The sequence below is a fragment of the Brachypodium distachyon genome, chromosome 3 (assembly GCF_000005505.3).
Source record: "Brachypodium distachyon strain Bd21 chromosome 3, Brachypodium_distachyon_v3.0, whole genome shotgun sequence".
Taxonomy (NCBI): domain Eukaryota; kingdom Viridiplantae; phylum Streptophyta; class Magnoliopsida; order Poales; family Poaceae; genus Brachypodium; species Brachypodium distachyon.
Window position 1 is genome coordinate 38,879,416 of NC_016133.3, and position 19,905 is coordinate 38,899,320.

General features: G+C 43.3%; 4 protein-coding genes across 8 annotated transcripts; 1 reads left to right on the forward strand and 3 right to left on the reverse strand.

Annotated features, from left to right (window-relative positions):
* Positions 1-1,308: 1,308 nt before the first annotated feature.
* Positions 1,309-4,157, reverse strand: LOC100838915 (lipoate-protein ligase A). The gene is made up of 4 exons (XM_003572184.4): positions 3,691-4,157; positions 3,364-3,602; positions 2,537-2,685; positions 1,309-1,784 (listed from the first exon to the last, which is right to left on the reverse strand). The coding sequence occupies exons 1-4, from the start codon at positions 3,873-3,875 to the stop codon at positions 1,533-1,535; spliced, it is 825 nt and encodes a 274-aa protein (XP_003572232.1). The 5' UTR covers positions 3,876-4,157; the 3' UTR covers positions 1,309-1,532.
* Positions 4,158-5,469: 1,312 nt separating this feature from the next.
* Positions 5,470-6,782, reverse strand: LOC100830344 (chlorophyll a-b binding protein 4, chloroplastic). The gene is made up of 3 exons (XM_010236855.3): positions 6,520-6,782; positions 6,008-6,423; positions 5,470-5,912 (listed from the first exon to the last, which is right to left on the reverse strand). Exons 1-3 carry the CDS (start codon positions 6,702-6,704, stop codon positions 5,779-5,781), a joined length of 735 nt encoding a protein of 244 aa, XP_010235157.1. The 5' UTR covers positions 6,705-6,782; the 3' UTR covers positions 5,470-5,778.
* A 1,483-nt stretch (positions 6,783-8,265) lies between these two features.
* On the reverse strand, positions 8,266-13,822 carry LOC100829820 (polypyrimidine tract-binding protein homolog 1). 5 transcript variants are annotated; one of them, XM_024461343.1, is made up of 11 exons: positions 13,488-13,822; positions 12,266-12,475; positions 11,495-11,557; positions 11,346-11,419; positions 11,110-11,205; positions 10,939-10,996; positions 10,758-10,862; positions 10,574-10,655; positions 9,096-9,208; positions 8,952-9,006; positions 8,726-8,868 (listed from the first exon to the last, which is right to left on the reverse strand). In XM_024461343.1, the coding sequence occupies exons 1-11, from the start codon at positions 13,665-13,667 to the stop codon at positions 8,861-8,863; spliced, it is 1,044 nt and encodes a 347-aa protein (XP_024317111.1). In that variant the 5' UTR covers positions 13,668-13,822; the 3' UTR covers positions 8,726-8,860. The 5 variants fall into 5 exon arrangements, 4 of the variants coding, with proteins under 4 accessions (XP_003574527.1, XP_014756868.1, XP_024317111.1 ...); XR_001407166.2 differs by lacking the exon at positions 8,952-9,006 and adding an exon at positions 10,241-10,335 and having other exon boundaries at positions 8,795-8,868; positions 9,143-9,208; XM_003574479.4 differs by lacking the exon at positions 8,952-9,006 and having other exon boundaries at positions 8,266-8,868; positions 13,488-13,821.
* A 3,580-nt stretch (positions 13,823-17,402) lies between these two features.
* Positions 17,403-19,109, forward strand: LOC112271859. Its single transcript, XM_024462058.1, has 2 exons — positions 17,403-17,760; positions 17,858-19,109. Exons 1-2 carry the CDS (start codon positions 17,718-17,720, stop codon positions 19,063-19,065), a joined length of 1,251 nt encoding a protein of 416 aa, XP_024317826.1. The 5' UTR covers positions 17,403-17,717; the 3' UTR covers positions 19,066-19,109.
* Positions 19,110-19,905: the final 796 nt, after the last annotated feature.

Sequence of the window (19,905 nt, forward strand, 5' to 3'; positions counted from 1 at the left end):
CAGGCCCGCACGTGGTGGCGTGACTGACTGACTGATGGATGGATTGCAGGCGAGTTTGGCCATGCGCACGGACGCGCTTTCCATCGAGTTGCCCGTACCGTGTCAGCCAGAAGGGGCCAGGATTATTATTGCTAGCTATAGCATCCTTTTTTTTTTTCTGTTTGCCGAGACGGACGTGACAATAGCGCCTGACCAGCCGCGCAGGGGATTCTTCGCTGCGTTGTACGTACGTTCCATCGCGTCCGTGCGTGCGGCACCACTGTTGCCACGTTCGTGCGTGACGCAATGGACTTATCCGTGGCCTGGCCGGCCGTGTTGTCACGTACGTGGATCTATCTACTAATGGAGCGGCAGCGCTGCCATAAGTAAACAGCAAGACTGGCCGGGGACATTTCTTCCGCCTTCCTCCGTGGCAGCACCGGTGCTATCTTTCAGAAACAGCAGGGCTTTGGGGACTTCCGCTGTAGTTACCCAAGTCTGGTCAGGATCAGGTTACCGGTATTTATGTTGGGGATACTACAGGGTTTGGAGGCGTCATGAGTCCTCTGAAAAGAAAATCTGAATCGCACCTTCTTCTTTTTTTAATCGAGTTGTGGAAATGTTTTATTACCAATGTATTTATGTCTCCGAACCTGGACCTGTTGTCACGAACCACGACCGTTGGGTCAATCTCATCGAACCAGTTAAAAAAATGAGTAAAATTAGACATGTAACTTTAGGATATGTTTGGTCCGTAACTAGTGTTGCCACAACTAAAATTATGCAAAGTTTGTCTGCCACAACAAGTGTAGTGAAAAAAATGGCTGGCAAGGTGGATCATATGGCCAGAAAAGTATGGCAATGAACCAAACATATCCTCATGTAGTCATGTGTTGTGGCCTGGCTAAGATTAGATGCGGCCACATTTTAACCCCAAACCAAACAAGCCCGTCAGAAACATGTGGTGTTCACCAGTAATACAAAACCTAGCGATCGGGTCGTTCCTCAATACTGTAAAACCAGATGCATTTCTTCAGATGGGAGATTCTCGGGGGGGCGTCTGCGGCGTGCAGCCACACCTTTGTCGCGGGTGGCTTTTGAGTCCTACCACATCAGGTCTGTTTGGCTGTGGCCTGTGGGTGCTGGCTGCCATAGCGTACTTGTTTGCTTGTGGTGCTGGCTTACTGGTTTGGCACTTTGGCTGGCGCTCGGTACCGCTGGATGTTTTGGTTTATTTCCTGCAAGGCTGCGAACTCATACACTTGGTTTTCGTTAATGAAACTGGGAACCCTTTAATGGAAAAAAGAGGTGGTTTCCGAGTCGCTTGTCTTTTCCCGAATTGCTAATTATATCACAATGAACAGAACATATGATGAAGTCTGAACAATATTACATATGGGCTCAGCCCACTTGAAAAAAAGAGAGGCTATGCTTGTGTGTTTGAAGCAATAAATCCGGTGATCCAGTGAGAACAATGCCTGTCTAAATTCCAAGCTGAGTTCACCGTGTGAAATAACAAATTTTCCTACATCAGAAAGTACACAAAGTTGTCTTCAAGATTGAGGCCATCCTGGAACTCTCTGTACTGTAGAGGATTCTTTTGAGGAGATGATATCTTGTAAGTCCTGTGGTGATAATAGCTTTGTAGAAGGCTCAAAGTCATTATCATGGGAGAGCGCTGTTTCTGGCCCTGTTTGTTGGATTGTGAAGTGCTCGCTAAGGGCGGCAATTAGCCCTTCGGTAAAAACTGACCTTGATGGCATATACTCGTTCATGCGGCATAAGAAATCTGTGTGGTTCCGCGCCTGAAAAATATAGGAGCCATTTAATTTGGAAATCGTGGGATCAAAGCTAATCAGTCAAACTACACAAGCATTTTATGCAAGCCAGACCGTTGCAGCCAATACTGGTGATAAACCAGTATGCACTACTCAACTCACTGCTTTCAGCTAGCTACTTTGTTCAAGTATCCCCAAAGAAACGCTTACATTGAAATACCTTGAATCATTCACACTTCAGGTTTCAATACAGGTAAAATTGTAAACCGCAATCTCACTCTTACACTTTCTTACTGCCTCTCGATGGAACTATCTTCTAAAATTAGAATTAACTGATTAGTGAAAGCTGTTCCTGGGTAAACTAGGACAACGATCGCACCAAGATTTGGACGTGTATCTATTCTAAGCAGAAATTTCCATATTCAGCAGAATTCAGCTGTCACTTAGGGTACAATAAAACCACCTGATCGAAAAACATCTAAGTAATCCACTGCCAGTTGTTCAGTGGTTTACATAGCCTGTCATCCTGAGCTGTTCAGGAAATAGTAGGAAAGATAGCCACTGGCCAACTACTCATACCTCAACTTGATTCGCTATGTTTGTGGAAATATACCAACACTGATCAACCTTAAATTTGATAAAGATAACAAACCACAAAAACTGATATCCAGACATACTAGCCAGAGTTCAAGTTTATGAATTCCACGATCTGTTTAAAAGGTTAAAACTTTAATGAACTGGTAATTGATTGGAGGAAAAATATAACGGAGAGAACTTACAAGCCGATATTCAGGAGCACGTTTTGGGTTTTTAAGATAATTCATATTTTTGACGTCATAATCCCATAAGAATGATGTGTGATGTACCCAACGATCTTTTGTTATGGACTGAGCATTTCCACCAAATTTTCGATGACTAAATGCATAGTCTGCAAATATTAAGACAAGTTTAGTCTTCAAAAAATATGCAGAGCAAGAACATTACTGGCATCCCCAAGTATTCATTCAAATTCATATACCAGATCCAGGATCAATCTTTTAGGAATATAATTTCAAATTTGGAATGAGATATGCTAAATAGACATAGTATCAATAGAACTAGTAGAAAATGACCCATTCAATTGCTTTGAGAATCCTTGCAAAACAATACGTAAATACAAAAGGACTATAACATATTGACAGAGGATGTTTAAACTTTGAAATAACAACTATATGTTTCAACGAAAATTAGATTTTTTTACTTGCATGATATGTGATTCCACGGCTCTCTTGTAATCAGTGCAATGTAAAGTTGTAGGTTATAGAGACAAGTTTAGTGTGCTGCAACTGGTCAATATTCGATACATGGGAAATGGGGAACCCTGAGCCATCTAGAGACCTAAGTACAATCAACAAAAATAGTATAAACAATAGATAAAAATAGTATAACAGGAGAGAAGATGAAACAGAAACTAGCGATCAGTGATGTACACCACCAATTAAATGTTCGAGACAATGCATAATCAAAGGCATGATCGAGCACGATGAAGGTTCTAGTTGACTAATATCAAACAATGAGACTGACATTAAACTGGATGATGGTGAAATGCTGTGCTGATTTGACATACCATTTTCACGCAGCTGAAATTCACCAAACCCGTGGAACACTTTACCATATAGCTGGCCTGTCCATGACATGATGTCGCGAGGAAACGGCTGCAACCCAGTGACAGCAGTCTTATTGCATATGAAGGTCACGAACACAGTTCCCTGATCAACAATGACAGTGCCACCTCCACTGAATCTCCTTACAACTGGCACGTTATCCCGAAGAACAGGCTCTACCTCAACAAGTTCAGAGACTTTCCTGTCGACAAGGAAACCACATTAACAACTGAACTTCACTAGGCACACACAAACGAAGGAAAAATGCTGATGAAACCAAGATGATATACCCGGAGACACCCATGACAATGGTGGGAGGAGCCGTGCCGTCATTGACAATACACCAGTTGTCACTGGTGCGACGCAGCAACCGTTCTTCCAGGTGCAGCTGCTGCAGGATCGGTGCGCCGCCCATGCTTATCAGCCTCATGAGCGGCCTTTGCACGTTCCTCTCGACGACGGACCCAAAAGCCATTATTGACTGTATGACGTCAAACTCACGGGCGGAGGACCCAGTAGGGCAACCGCCCTACCTTGTTTTTCGACTCAGTTACGAATTGGGGGAGATTAAGGAGGTCAAACGGGGAGCTAAAGGGCGGTTCGTGGGGCGATGGGAGGAGAAACGGTCGGGAGCAAGAGAATCGAAGGGTAGATCAACCGGCGGTGGCGGCGCTCGCGCGAGGACGCCGAGGAAGACGAGCGAGGGGGCTGGGGCGCTCGGCAGCGAGATGGGCTAGAAGGAGGGAGGGGAGCGGCCCAGGAAGGAAAAGAAGAAGAAGGGAGACATTGGGTGCGGCCCATATGGTCAAAGGGAGGCCAAAAAATAAAGTTTCAGACAAAGTATGTTGCCGAACACCTCGTGTTCAAGCTTTGACTCCTTCAGATTCCCCTAAAAAAAAGGCTCCTTCAGATTGCTACAGTGCATTGGGGGACACCCAGCCAGGACCAGCTAAGCTCGGAGGCCAACAATTGACTACCGTTCAAGGTTCAGGTTGTGCTACAGTTCTACTACAGAGTAGTTTTAGTTGGCAAACAGTTTAGGTAAACAAACGATGTGTCGGTTGAGCTGAAATTTGGTCAGGTTGTTGGAAACTCATGTGTATGCTTTGTCTTGCCAAATTTCGTGTAGTTTGGACCAAGGTTTGTGAGTAGTTTGACAAATTATCGAATGGAACAAAATGTGTTGATTCTGCACTTCCGTTGTCCTACCCTCTTGTGGTTGTTACTGTGGTTAGCGATTTGTAATGTTTTAGCGTTTGTTGTAATCTATAGAGGTTCTAGAGAAAATTATGTATCAATTTGCTTATATTGGAAGTTGCATGACCGGTTGATCTAAAACCATGTGTTTTTTTTAAAAAAAATACATGTTTTTCACTCCTCACCTTGACATTTTTCTACCTTAAATCTATGTGCATCTTGATTTCTTATTTCCATCGTTATTTGTTGATTGAAGCTATCCTTCAAATTTACCTTAGGTGGAGCGAAGAATTGGTTTGTGTTTGGTGTCCTCTTGCATACTTCATGCTACACTGCTACCTACTTGTTACGATTACTCTTTAGATCTTATGAAATGACACCTAGTAGTAAAAAGGCTTCCTGATAAGGAATATGCATTTTTTAAACTCAAAAGGAATTTAATATTTGGAACAAGTCAAGGAAAGCAGGAATTTCAGAATCGGAAGAGTAGAGCATTCAGCATTGGGTCTGGATTAGCTAATTTTTGTCATCACCTGCTCCCTCCGTTCTGAAATACAGGACATACATGTTTTTCAAAATTTAACTCCGACAAACAATTAGTACACCTATACATTTATATACTTGTATTGTGTGATATACAATTGTCATTATTGGCCACGTACAAAGGAACTTTTCATTGATATCAATTTTATACTATGAACTAATCCATGTATATATATTTAGACAAATTGTTGGTCAAGGTTAAATCTTGAAAAAAAACATGTGTGCGCTATACTTTTAACGCGAGAGTAATTTTTTTGAAGTCACTTTAGCTAGGAATTAATAATCTTTAATTTCCATATCCGAGAAATCGAGCCACTTGGATATATACAAGCGCAAAAAAAAACAGTTAATTAATAAGCACAATGCTATTAGGCACAACAAAGATCATCATCGTCACAAGATACTACAGCACTGAACCATCAGCTTCCTCTGTAATGTACATACCAATCACATCCACTCCTCGATCCACCATGCATCCATACACATAGCATGCATAACACTAGCACGGAGTAGTACTTTACAACACAAATTAAGTGCATTGTCGACCATTTCAACTAGAGAGACATATCGTCCCATCAATCAATTTTACATGCATGCATCAATCTGCCTCCAGCACCAGCAGGCACACGTCGACTTAATTAGCCGGAGAAGGTCTGGATGATGGTGTTGTGCCACGGGTCAGACAGGTGCTGGAACAGGTTGTCGAGCGGCCCTTTTCCGGTGACCGCGTGCTGCACCGAGAAACCCAGGTACGCCAGCATCGCCAGCCTCCCTACAAAATCACAAAACGACCAATTAAATTCCTTTTCCGTTTGAGATCTGGCCGTAGGAACTACTCCAGTAACTGGAAGAAGGGCATGTATGTACCGTTGGCGATCTCCTTCTCCTTGGCCTCGAGCGTGGGCGCGAAGTTGAGCGGGTTGAAGACGCTGCCGGGGTATCCGCACTCGTGGGGCGGCAGGCTGTAGCTCTTGAAGATGGGGTCCTGGTTGACGCAGCCGGGCTCCTTGATGTCCTGCCACCGCCGGATCTCCACGTAGTGGAACAGGATGAACTCCACGACGAAGAGCGTGGAGGAGGAGGCGAAGTATGTGGACTTGCCGGCGTCGTACCACTCGGGGGCGTTGATGAGGCCGATCTTGGTCAGCAGCTCCGGCGTCAGCATCCCCGCCACGCCCAGCATCGCCCACCGCCCGTTCACCAGCTCCGCCTGCACGTACCACCGCAGGTTCTCCGGGTCCTCCGCCAGCCCCAACGGGTCGAACCCGTTGTCACCCGGCAGCCTGCGTCAAATTAATTAATATGCATGTGTGTAAGCACCACTGACAGTGTTCGTTAAATATTTGGCCGGTTTTATTGTATGGAATGTGCCAACTTACTTGCCGTCGAGGTATGCAGGGGAGGGGAGGCCGGGGAGCCACTCGCCCTTGGCCTCCACCCGGAGGCTGCGCCGGCTTGTCGAGGAGGCGAGGCCAAGGCGGCTGGAGTGTCCGAGGAAGCCGGAGTTGAGCGACGCCGACGGGCGCAAGGCCGCCACGGGGGCGCGGGCGGTGATCGACGCCATTTTTCTTAGAGCGATCACGGACGGAAGAGGGCGCCGGAGAAGAGCTAGGAGAGTATCGTTCCTGTGGGCAGCGGCAGCTCGGACTGTATTAAACTGCTGGGGTGTGGCCACGAGGCTCCGGTTGCGTCTACGGCTACGATGGGCGCTGCTTGCCGATCAGAGGGCTGCGGTGCGTCGTGGGATGGGTGGCCAATGAGCGGCGTTGGCTCTTATCCTGCGTTATCCGGATGCTGGGATACCGGGGAATCAAAGCGAGGGCTGCTATTGGACGGCGGTGTGAGCTGTGGCTCGTTCTTGCTGCCACGTCGGATGTTTCAGGCGTATGCGATGGTTGGTTCGGATCGCTCGACGCCCTTTCATGAGTGAGTTTTTGTGTGCGAAGAAATTCTAAAATGCCATTGTTTGGATCTGGTGTAAGTACAAACCTCGATTGACATGGCACATGGAATCACACACAGATGCAGCAGGGTTTACAGTTGGCACGCCAGGCAGGCACGGCAAGGAATCTCCCTCGTAACAGATTTTTTCATAGAAGAGTTCCAAGTCCTACAAGTTTAGGTGTTAAAAAGTGAACCTGTCGCCAAAGGCAAGCTAAACCCAATTAAAAGTTAAAAGTAACGTTTATTGATACCATTTTGATCATTACAGGTTTTCAGCAAAGGCACCAGAGCTGTGCAGCGGACAGAAACACCTCTATAAATGCAAGTAACAAAGGCTCTCAAAAAATTCGTATGAATCTCTAAATGAACTAATTTAATTCCCACATGAATAGAAAAATTCTTAACAGGTCCAAGTTGTAGATAGACATCAAATTGACTGCTGATACCAACCGGCAAAAAGGCATAGCCAACAACAAATGCGAATATGACATACGAGGGGAAGTATCCGGTGAAAACCCTCATTCGGTGCTAACCGTGCAAATTTCATAAAAATCATGTTTAAAAGTTTCAAAAAAATTCTACAAAAATACCATATGTTGGGAGTGTGATGTTCTACGCACCTGCAAAATTTCAAGTTCAAAGTCAAAATCATTTGGAAAGAATTAAAAAAAAAATTACAGTGAATAGTATCAAACATTGAAAGATCACTATTTATGCAGAATTTGTTTTTTTTCGCTGCTACCAAAGGCCATTGAGTTTGGACTTCAAATTTTACACATATATAAAACACCACTTTCTTGACATATGTAATTTTTTTGAGAATTTTTTGAACTTTTTTTGATAGAATTTTTACAGTTTGCACCGTAGAGATGGTTTTAAGCAGAGGCACCAGAGCTGTGCATCAGATAGAAACACCTCGCTATAAATGAAAGTAACAAAGGCTCTCAAAAAATTCGTATGAATCTCTACAGGAACTAATTTAATTCCCACATGAATAGAAAAATTCTTAACAGGTCCAAGTTGTAGCTAGACATGAATTGATACCAACCGGCAAAAAGGCATAGCCAACAACAAATGTGAATATGACATACAACCCCTAGTTTAGTTCCAGGACAGAACTTAGTAGGAGCCGGCAGCCTGGAGTTCTGCACCAAGAAATTTGTACAAATAGAACATGAAGCTTTGAGCGAACATGACATGAACGAACATGCATCATTTTAATTTTGCGGGCAGTTTACAGGCACCAACAGCCTTGCAAAGGTACATTTGCTACATGGATCTTGCAAGTAACAGGAGATACAGAGAAGAGTTACAATGCAATTCCAAAACTTGAGACCATAGCTGCTGGAGATAACGAACAAACTATGCTATACCAGATTAACAGCTTATTTCGGGAAGTACATCGGTTGGCCAGCCAATGGTGCATGAGGTGGAGCAGCAGGGGGTGCACCATATTGCGGCATCTGCTGTGGAGCTTGGTACAACATTGGGGGGGCGCCGGAACTGGATCCTACTGCAGGATAGTGGGGACCAGAGTTTGCCATCAATGATTGTGTAGGGTAAGACGTTGATGCAGAGGCAAAAGCCCCTTGCTGCATGTTAGGATTCCATGCTGGCACTTGTCCAACAGGATTCCCTCCAGCTGAGCTTGGATAAAAGGAAGCAGCTGGTGTGGTGTTTTGCCATGCCACTCCTGCAGTGCTTAAACCTGGGGCTTGACCTGCAGCTTGCACCTGGGCGCTAGGATTTGAGGCTGTGTAGTCTCTGCTTCTCTCATCATGTGCCTGAATGCAACCATATAGATATCAGATCAGGAAGAATGTGCTGGAAGCAGACAGTAAGGAAACAAGTTGTTGAGAAAGCGTACTTTGGCAAATTGAATGACAGATTATTCTGCCTCGATATAGCAATAGTTTGTTTTTCTAAATGGGTACATTAATTATTCATTAGCAGACTTGAAAAGGTAGTTTATTATTTTTTAACTTATACAGCCTGAAACTATTAAGTATACCTTTACATTGAGATCAGTATGACGAGAGTATGACAGATGAAGCTTACAGTAACCACCATCATATATGCAATGCCCCTCCAAAGCTTGTTTAGCAACTGCTGCTGTGGATATATCTGCAAATACGGCTTTTCTCAGTTCTATGAATATTTCAGGAAACTAAAAGTTGTAGTGAATATGCATGAATAGATAATGGTGATCCAATAGCAAATGAGCCTCTTGGTCCAGGAGATATATATTAGTCAGCACAAAGAACAACTATGTGGCCGCTTTTGTTAGATCATCACAATTCACTTCTAACCATAGTGATGATAAAAGAAATATACTCCGTCCCATATTAAGTGACTCAAATTTGACCAAATATGAATGTACCTATGCCTAAAAAGCGTTTAGATACATGTTAATAGAAAGTCACTTAATATGGGACGGAGGGAGTAAAACTCTTGGGAGTGAAGGATCTGATAAAATCACATACACAGCAAAATGGCATAGGATCTGTTTTGTCACACTTAGAAGTGTCAAGATAGGCTACATAAATTAATCACATCAGATGCTAAGATGCTATCTTGAACTGCAGATTCTCGTACCCTTACAGTGCTTCTCACCTTGCGCTTCTAAAGTACAAATGACGTAATAAAATTCCCAAAGGAATGTGTTAGATTATTCATCATATAGAATCAAGCATTCTACGTAAATTCAACAGATACATTAGGAGAAACAAAGAAAAAGACAAATTCCAGCAAACAGTAGCTTCATTTTCTCTTTTCCTTCATTCTGATTTACATTTCAGCAGAAGTTGACTTGTTGGTTTCTCAATGTGTACACCGAATCTAGAATTGACATTTACGTGGTAGATTGGTTTTGTTTAAACAATATCTGAGAATTTCTCATGACCATTTGCACCGATTTTAGGAGGGAGTCGCTGGGAGCACTGCAAGGGTAGGAAGCACTGGATACATCCTCATGGTGACTGCTACTCTAACCACAAAGGGAACAAATTAAGGCAGGTGGTGTCTAAGGAAGAAGAACAGGTTGCCAGGAGGAAGACAATTGACACAACGATGAAAGGGAGACAGGACTGTAGAAACCTCTACTAAGAAAGAGAATATGCTTTTACAGGAAAGGGTAAGAAATGATCAAGAAATTACTAAAGGCAACTTTATAGCTCTGGATAGTTGCTGATGTCCATTTTAAGTCTTCACGAACTCCAACACCTCTCTGCTGAAGTTCCCTAATTCAGAAACTTATGATGCAGAAACACATATGTTACTCAATAATCAGTACAGCATCAGTAAGATGTCTGCAGAGTTCAGTATCACCTATGAAGTTGGCTCATCACGAATTAACAACTATATGCAGATAGAAAAAATTACAGTCAAGGTGCATCCAGGTCAAGCTGCTTTTAATAAATCAGGTGTGACGATATCTCAGCATATCCTACAAATCATGACATGGTGAGGTCTAAAGTTGTTGGGACATACCTGGATATTGTATTAGAGCCTGCATTCCACCATTCTTCTCAAACATTGCAATCTTTTGGACAGTACCAAAAGAATTGAACACCTGAAATTACCTCATATGGTGATTATACAACAATTTCCTTGAGGTATATGTTCTTATTTGATCAAAAAATGAAGATGAAAATATGACAGTAAATACACTTACAGTGTGTAGAACATCCACTCCCACAGCATACTGCATGTTCTCAATTGATGCTAAAAGTACATTGCTCTCAGGCTCCTTAACCTTCCCGTCAGGCCCTAATGTGAGCTGCAAAGTTTTCACTGTGTAAGCGGCAATAAAAGGACATAACATCAGATATAATAGTATGAACTATAAAGCATACCTGTGCAATTCCCTCGATTGCTGTTGGATTAACAGGAAGATAAGGATTTGTGTAATCCCTGCAATGAAAACAAATAATGTTACAAACTTGTGTAATTCTCCTAATCGAAGTGTATATAAGAGCTCAGCAAGACCAAAAGATGAACAAAAAAAACTGTAAACTTTCTTGTACCTGCTGCGATGTGACTGAAATTTAATATTCAGATCTTTGTGCGCAGAAAATGTTATACGCAAGTGGCAAATGCTGACATGCTCAGGGAGCAGATATCTGAAAGAAAATCACATTATGACGTTTGTAACACAGATTTGATGAAACACAATATTAAGAATGCAATGCAATGGTGACACATTGAGTAAATTTATGAAATAGAAAATCACATCATTCGCACGATTATCAAAATGTACTACCTCGGGATGCTTCTTCCATCCAATGAATTTTTTGCTTCTAGAGCAGTTGGGGCATCGGTATATTGGATAAGTGCCTGCAGAAACTCCAACTGTTAAGCTGATTTTATAAAGTAGTAATATATATGCAACTTGATCAAGCACTATGTTACCTGAAAACCAGCAGCTTTCTCAAACGTTGCTATCTTGTGAACAAACCCAAAAGCAGAGAATACCTAATGTGAATCATGCACAAACAATTATAAGATGGAACAAGAATACAAGTCCATTGTCAACCAACCAGCTGAACAGTAAGTTCAATATTAAGACGAAAATACATCACATAACAGCAATAACTAACAGCAAGCTACAATACATGAGAACATGCAATGTTGTGAGGAGTTACAAGCTGCAGAATACCAAATTTAAAAGTAACAAAGTTGGTGGAGAAAGAAACGTATATTTTGAACTACAATTCATGTGGTGTTGCGATCGAAGTATTTTGGTTCTGCATCTTAAACAATTATTCTGGTTAGTGTGTCTTTCTTAATGTATTTGCAGACTTCCAAATTCGAAGAAAGTGTCCTGAAGTAGATGAATTAATAATGAAAATAATGTAGCAAACAAAACCAAATGAAACACTGTGGCCTGGTGGCATACATTTAAGACCAGAATTCCATCATCTTGTCAACTGTCATGAAGAAACGGGCAAGTATAACAATGCACAAAATGTTACTCCTACGCCAAATTTGTTCTGACAAAGGTACAGCACGGTCAAAATAAAGACTATTAACAAAATTGCAGCCCTACAGCAACAAAGGTTCACAACTGTTCTGAAAGACAAGTAAATACATTTTTTTTTTGGCAATCAATTGGTGTAGCAAGCTTCCCTGATAACTAATTGAATGATTTCACATATGATATATAAATACTTAAATACTTACCAAATGAATAACATCTATGCTAACATCATTGGGCTGGACATCTTCAAAAGTGACAAGCAGGACATTGCCAGAAGAATCACCGGTGCCTTTATTGTTGGTAATTTCTTGCCTATTTGAATACTGTATATATACAGTTTTACCACGAACTTGAGCAGGTTCTGAAGATGAGGCATAATATGAAACCATTGAAATTGCCTGGTTTTGATCCGCCTGAAATACGAGCAGATAAGATAAAAGTCATGAACCCATCAACTTAGAATTTCCAATAACATTCCGAGGAATAGCTCTTCGATCAATATAAACTTGTACTGAATCAATCTGAAGCTGAAAGCAACACATTTCTGCAATAGAATATTACTTATAAAATGTTCACTATTGCATGTAGAAATTTGACAAAACCACAGGCTACCTAGCATTTTATTCGCCCTGTAAAATGTAAAGCAACCAAACAAGTGCTTCGTTCATGATCCCAGTCAGTTATGGTAGATGATGACAAGCACATATCTGTTAGCACTTGAAAATCTTGCTCAAATGAAAATGTTCGTCATAGAAAATCAAGTACTTTCCTTGACATGACAAACAAAATTAGTATTTCACTACAAATATCAACACCTCATGTTCCTTGAAACAATTAAGGACAATAAAATAAGTCTGGTTAAGATGGTTACAAACACACACAAAACTTGGGTTTATTTTTTGATTGGATACGGCCACGGATTACAGATGCATTGCAAATGATGAAGTGCAATTGCCGAAAAGAACGAGGTGTTTCTAGCATACAAAATGAAGTTGTATGCATCTCACCCAATAGAGGCACGCTGCTGTGGTGATTGCTAGCACTGTATGGGTTGCGACCAACAATCAAACCAATTCTCAACTAGATAATGGATGGTGTATGCAAATGCAATTCCCTAAAAGTTAGCCAGCACTGCCTCAATCCACGAAACAGTATCACCAATAAATTCATCCCATAGGTAATGCCCCCACAAATAAAAATCTAGTAACCAAACGTTCAGTGGTACAAAACCGACGCCAAGCAACAGTTCCTTAACTGGTTAGAATCTCACATATTCACATGAGTAAACTCTAAATCGCACAACTAAACGCGAATTCGTAAAAATACCAGCGAACCCCCGCCGCAGTAGCCAGGAGGCAAAATCGCGAGGGGAATCGAACTCGAACACGGGAGGAACAAGGGAGTAGGGGAAGGAGACGGCCTTACAAACTCGACGAAGGCCTGGTTGCGGTTGGCGCCGACGTTGCACATGGTGTTGACGACCCTGCCGAAGGGCTTGCAGAGCTCGACGAGCTCCTCCTCGGTGGCCTCCCACGGCATATTCCGCAGGTGCAGCACCTTGGACGGCGTCTGCGTGTATCGGAACTGCGTCGACCCCGACGGCATCCTCGCTCGTCTCGCCGGCGGCCGCGCGCGGTGCGATTGAGGATGTGCTGCCTAGGGTTAGGGTTTGGTGAATCGGGACGAGTCGAGGCCCGGGACTAGATAGAGAGAGACGTGGGATTGGGATGGTGGGGCGTCGTTTGAGAGAGACGAATCTATGATGAGACGCGGAAGTTATCCAGTTTCTTCTTCCAATTCACGAGGATTGGGAAATTCGTATTCGCATTCAAATTCAACAACGTGCAACTCGCTTGCTATTTGAATTCGTATTTTAGATTATATTTTCTCCGTTCCGTAAATCTTTGTTGTCTCTTGATATCCAGTTGGTGGACGGGGTTCATTCACACTTTTCCCAAACTAGAAAAAAAACTGACGTGCTATGTCGTTTCTTTAGGGTCTTGTGTCTCACAGAACGCTCGGTGGCGGCAGTTATCACGATCTTGTTAGGAGAATATCCTTATGAGAAATCTTGTTCATCCTAATTGTGGCACTTAGTAGGTGGCACGCTTTTTTAGAATGAAATTTATTTTATTGCTTGGATGGCCAAAGAAGAGATTACTGATGCCAATGGTTCGTTGTTTCGCAAGGTATGTCAGATGGAGGGCTTAGCTAACTTCCATTACTTTGAAGATGACAAAGAGGTAGAAAACTCAGTATTTATGCTAATTGTGAAATGCTAATGCCAGCGGGTATGTTGCATAGATTTACTCTTCCTTTCCAATTATTGGGGATCACTAACGGGCGGATGCCCACCAAGATGCAAACTGGCGGACGAATTTCGACAGCCCATTTGGGCTGTCACATTTGTGTACCATTTTCGCAACTTTTTATTTTTGGCTTGCTGGCTTTTCATTTTTTTGAACTTTTAATTTGTTTTTTGAACTTTTACTTTTTATTCAGAGGTTTTAAGTTTTTAATTTTGCACTTTCAATTTTTTAAACTTTTAGTTTTTAGATTTTTTATTATGAGCTTTTTTCAAAAAATAAAAGGAAAAAAGTATATTAAAAAAGAAAAAAAACTTACCTCCACGGAGGAGGACATCGTCGCTAGGCGGCGGCGCGCGCGGGGTGGCGAAGAGCAGCGGCCGCAGCGACGTGAGGGGGGAGGGGAGGAGGAGGTGGAGGAAGAAGATGAAAAGATGGGGAGGAAGAAGTTGAGTTGCTGCTCTTAGAGAGGTGGAATCGTCTACGCGATTTGTTTCTGGCGAAGCCTCGCCGGAGAGGTTTCTCACAAGTTATTACTACCTCCGATCCATATTACTTGTCGCAGTTTGTCTAGATATGCATATACCTACACAATGAAATATGAAATATGGATCGGAGGGAGTACTAAACTTTCTGCAAAGGATCGCAGTATTCCATCCCCACGACGATCGGCTGCTGCGATCACTGTGCTTGCACTGAATTTTGAAAAGGCAAGAAGCAAGAAACCTCGTATCAGGCGTGATGGATGGAAGCAACCTCCCAGTGGAATGGTCAAGCTGAAAGTTGATGCGTCATTCAGATTGGAATCATCCAGCGGTGCCACTGGTGCTGTTGTACGTGATGCAAAAGGTTTCTTCATTGGAGCTTCGAGCCATCTCCTTCCCCAGGTCTCGGATGTCCTCACGGCGGAGGCATTCGCTCTCCTCCATGGCTTGCAACTGGTGGATCATCTCGGCTGTTCCAGAGTGTTGGTCAACTCTGATAATTTGTCACTTATGGAGGCAATGCAAAGTGTGGACAGATTCCATGGCACAGCAGCAGCTGTAATCGATGAATGCTCCAAGTTTGCGGCTGACTTCAACGAGATCGAGTTTGAGTTCTGCCCTCGAGAAGCCAACGAGGCTGCTGATGCTTTGGCTAGTACAGCGCAGCATGATCAAAGTATCTGGGTTGATAACCCTCCTAGCAATCTCTTACCTTTGTTACTCAGAGATGTAACTGTCTTTTCAGATTAATAAAGTTGTTTTCCCCGTAAAAAAAAAACTTTCTGCAAAGGATTGTATGTTTAGTGTTGATTTGTTCTACGACCTTACTTGAACAGGATCTGTTCTATAGGATCATACCGCTACATCCTTTTACCAAAAAATAGTGTTGATCTGTTCTTGTCCAACTTTTAGACACAAATTCAAACTGTATTCATTGTTTGTTTAGCTTTATTGAAAAGTGAAGGACCGAATTCCATGTCTTCTCTTTGCCTTCAGTTTCCCTCGTCCACCAAGGCTAGCTACGGCCAGTTGTCATGGACCCCAAATATTTTTTATTTTATTTTGCAAGAAATACGTGAACATTTATTTTAAAGATCATTAACGCCTTTCCAAAATTCGAGAACATTAATTGTTTAGAAATTCACGAATGTCTCTTATGATACCCCTGAACATATTTATAGACACACGGACATTTTTTTTATACTTAAGAATATTTATTTGGAAAAAAGCTGATCTTTATCCAAATAATGTTCGTTTCTACAAACAATGTCCGTCGGTTTATAAAAAGTTCTATAATTTATATAGATATATAAAATATTCATCCATGTAGAGAATGTTCACTTTTATTTACTATTATAGGACAAAATTACTTTTATGATTTTGTAGTTACTACATGAATGAAACTAAAAGGCAGATAATTAAGAGGCTTGGGTGTGTGTTCAGTTAGTTCGGTAAATACAGTTCTGATATATGGTCCAGTTTTGGTAAATATCAAACTTTTGGTATAGTTTCAGTAAACATAATAAGTTAACGCTAAATTTAGAACGGCAAGACGACTCCATGTCACACAAGCACAGATGCCAAACCAAGTCATTAATATATAGCTTTTCTAAAGATCAAATAAGAATTCAGAAGTACCTTGTATAGTATAATGAGAAATTTGTCTTATCGTTCTTGTAAAGAGATCATCTTTTACCTAAGAGGAGGCTCATGCATTTCTTCATTCTTCTCTCTTTTATATCAGCAATTATACTACGTAGCATCGCTAAAAAGTGCTGATGTCAGTCCATTGTAAGCGTCTTTTTTTTTAGGTCTTTAAGTCAACGATACGGACGTGCCGAGCGTGACCACGCTCGAGCGGCAAAAAATGCAAGCGGGACGCTGGGTCGCTGGCGCAACACGATCCGTCTCCGGGCGCCTGGCCTATCGGTTCTGTCGCCGAGAATTCAGAGTATGTATTGATGACTTGGCCTGGCATGTACTCTCTGCCAACGGCGCATCGATCATCGGGGTTGCCGTCGCCGAGGAGGGGTGTGCGTTGTTTCTGCAGACCAAGATCGGCATATTCATGCTCTCTCTCCTGCCGGCAATCGTCCGCATTGTACATCGACGTGCCTGAATAGCAGACAAGACAAAGTGAAGGTCTTTGGCCTCGTCTTGCAGCTGCATGCCTGTCCTGGATCGCTGGATGCACAATCGCCTGATTTTCTTTAAATCCAATCGACCAGCTAAGAATTTAAATTTGCTTTCAGATTCGACCGAGACAAACATCGTACTACGGAATTCACGAGGAGTGGCACGCTACTCCTCTAACTCCACTTTGTGTTACCTTCTTTTTTTTTGCGAAATCCACTTTATCTTTATTGTTGTGCCAATTCCTAAGTGCGTAATTTCCGAGTAGTAGCAGATTAATTAGTGGCCCTGAGGCTTTGGTATTTCAGCCGCTCACCGATTCACCGAACGAGTGTAGCACTGAAGCAATTGAAGTGAGAGCCGGGGAGAGCAGCAAGGCCAGTCCATATATTGCTTGAGCTTGAGCAGCTAGCGTACCTGCGGCTAGTCTCTCTTACAAAATAGTACTCCTCACAATCAATCATGGCTGAGATGGCTAAGATGGTTAGTTCTGCCATTGTTGGAGAAACAGTTGGCTTGGTCTTTTCTGGCATAACCACCACTGGAAAAGATGAGGACAAATCAGATCAAGAAACAACACGAGATGGCCTGAGAGACTGGAAGATGGCGCGCATCAAAATGGAGGCCGCGCTGGAGGCGTCCGCCAAGTGGCAAATCACTGACGTGTCGCTGCTCCATTGGCGGAAGAAACTGAAGCACGCTGCCCAGGACTGCGACAAGGCAACACGTAGATGCAGGCAACTCTCTTAGAAAGAAGACAAGGGGGGAAATTTGGTAAGCCAATCCTCGTTTCATAGACAGATTGCTCATGCCACTATGGCATTTGTCTCTCCTTTTGTCGGCCGTGACAGGAACAATGATCATTGCGTAGCGGGTGACAGCATCGCCGCCTCTGTCAGAAGATTTGAGAGGCTCGCGGACGGTGCTAACGAATTCATGAGGTTTGTGCAGCTTGGCGGAACACCTCATCGACCGCATCTGTTCTTCGACCCTCTCGTCGGGCACATCTTTGCGCGTGAATTGCTGGTGTATCGGGTGTCCCATCCGGGAGGCCAGCATCGCATCTTCGGCATACGGCCGATGGATTCCAAGGATCGTGGCCTCGAGATCATGCTATCATTCATGTACGAAGATCATAAGATGCCCAAGAACAATTTTCGTCTCATGTTAATGATGCAACTCTCGGAGAGTACAGACATAATAGGAACCACAATCAAGTGCTTGCGACAGGTGACGCCTCACTTCAAGTCCACGGCTGATGTCGCCATCAAAGAGATCACCCAGTTGCCCACTCAAGATTTCTTACATATACCGTCAGAGGTTGCCCACAAGGAACACAGGAATCCAAGGTTGTGGAATCACATCCACACAACTTTGACCGGATGGTTCCGGCCCGATCCATTATGTTGTCAAGGATATGAGCACAAATACTCGCCTTCTTGTGGCTTCCTCAATGGCATCAGCAAGTTGAGGCTTTCTAGCAAATTTTCAGAACCAATATGCCAAGTGTATTTGCAGTGTCACATCTCACTCTCTGAGTACAATAACCTATGTCTTAAATCATCAACCGCAACCACCATTAGCTATGACAACGCGTCTGCTTCTCTTGAGAATTTCCGTCCTTTGAAGCTCGGAATTCTAATCCTGCCTCATGATTCTCTTGAGGAGGACCCAAAGTCTGCAAGCGAGGCCGGCTATGCGATAGAGGCGATCAATGGAGAGAAGCAAGAACACCTCACACATGTCAATGTTCATCCGGATCAACTTGACGAGATGCTTATGCCCAAGGCGGTAGATTATCTTTGTCATAATGCCGAAGCAACCACATATCAGATATGCTGGAGGTCCAACCATGGAAGCGCACATCTATTTGTGGAGAAGACAAGCATAATGGTCGGAGCACGCAGATCCAAACGACAAAGCAGGAACATTAGTAAGGTGCATCATCGGATGCAGCAGGGCCAACAGGTAAGGAAAGGACGGTGGAAGCATGTAGCCAGAGATTTCCTCAAGCTATGGGTTGTGCGTTCCTCGGAAAGGTTGCGGAGCTCAATTTTGGCATTCGTGAAGCAATCATGACAAACCTAGCGATTGGTTAGTGGCCTTATTTCACAGGAACGCTAGTTACCCCTGCGAAGTTCCTTCAAATTTCTTTCATTATGAAAAGTGAATAGAGCTGCGCAGAGGACCGTTTGTTGAGTTGTGCCTCTATCATCCATCACTTGATTTTTTTAGAAATACTATCTCATGGGCGCGCTTCTTTATCGACTGAGCTTACGACGACACCCTACGAGAGCACGTGCACATGGGCGACCTTAGGGCACTCCCAATGCATCATATCTTATGCATTAAATACACATTTAGATACAACTCCTCCAATGTGTTGTATCTTATTGTTGTACTAACTGGTTACGCGCGCTTCGCTGCGCCGCTGAAACAAACGCAAATTTCTCTTTTTTAGACGGAACAGGTGGGAGCATGGCATCAAGCCAGGGTTCGTTGCCCGAATTGCTAGCAGGAGCGAGAGAAGGCCCGTGCGTCGCAAAGATATAATCGTGCACATGTAAACTAACAGCACCGTCGGAGGCATCGAATGTGCGCGGCTAGCTTGTCTCTCAGGTCCTGGTTCAACATTGCCCCGCGGGCCGGAGAGCGCAGAGAACGCTCTTCTCATCTAGGCAACTACCACCTCGTTGAGCCAAGGTGTGTTGACCCCGTGTAGTATACCCGGGGACAAATGGAAAATAATGTGGTTATTTCTCGTTGGATGCACTGGAGTTTAGCGTCGTATCACGCCCCATCGTATGTTCTGGCACAAGATTACTGTCCCAGAAGCAAGCTCATAAGGCAACGAGATTAGGCGAGGATTCGGGCATGGCACATTCCATAGAGACAAATCCCGGGAACAAGCCCTTGACC

Coding starts and splice junctions, on each gene's coding strand:
- LOC100830344 (XM_010236855.3), bottom strand. CDS start 6,704: ATGGCGTCGATCACCGCCCGCGCCCCCGTGGCGGCCTTGCGCCCGTCG. Junction 6,424..6,519: donor CCTGCATACCTCGACGGCAA/GTAAGTTGGCAC, acceptor AATTTGACGCAG/GCTGCCGGGTGACAACGGGT. Junction 5,913..6,007: donor GGAGAAGGAGATCGCCAACG/GTACATACATGC, acceptor GTGATTTTGTAG/GGAGGCTGGCGATGCTGGCG.
- LOC112271859 (XM_024462058.1), top strand. CDS start 17,718: ATGCAGGCAACTCTCTTAGAAAGAAGACAAGGGGGGAAATTTG. Junction 17,761..17,857: donor AAGACAAGGGGGGAAATTTG/GTAAGCCAATCC, acceptor ATCATTGCGTAG/CGGGTGACAGCATCGCCGCC.
- LOC100838915 (XM_003572184.4), bottom strand. CDS start 3,875: ATGGCTTTTGGGTCCGTCGTCGAGAGGAACGTGCAAAGGCCGCTCATG. Junction 3,603..3,690: donor ATTGTCATGGGTGTCTCCGG/GTATATCATCTT, acceptor CCTTGTCGACAG/GAAAGTCTCTGAACTTGTTG. Junction 1,785..2,536: donor GTGCTCCTGAATATCGGCTT/GTAAGTTCTCTC, acceptor TATATTTTTCAG/GCGCGGAACCACACAGATTT.
- LOC100829820 (XM_003574479.4), bottom strand. CDS start 13,667: ATGCCGTCGGGGTCGACGCAGTTCCGATACACGCAGACGCCGTCCAAG. Junction 12,476..13,487: donor ACCAGGCCTTCGTCGAGTTT/GTAAGGCCGTCT, acceptor CTCGTATTTCAG/GCGGATCAAAACCAGGCAAT. Junction 8,869..9,095: donor ATACTGATCTCAATGTAAAG/GTATACTTAATA, acceptor GGTTGCATTCAG/GCACATGATGAGAGAAGCAG.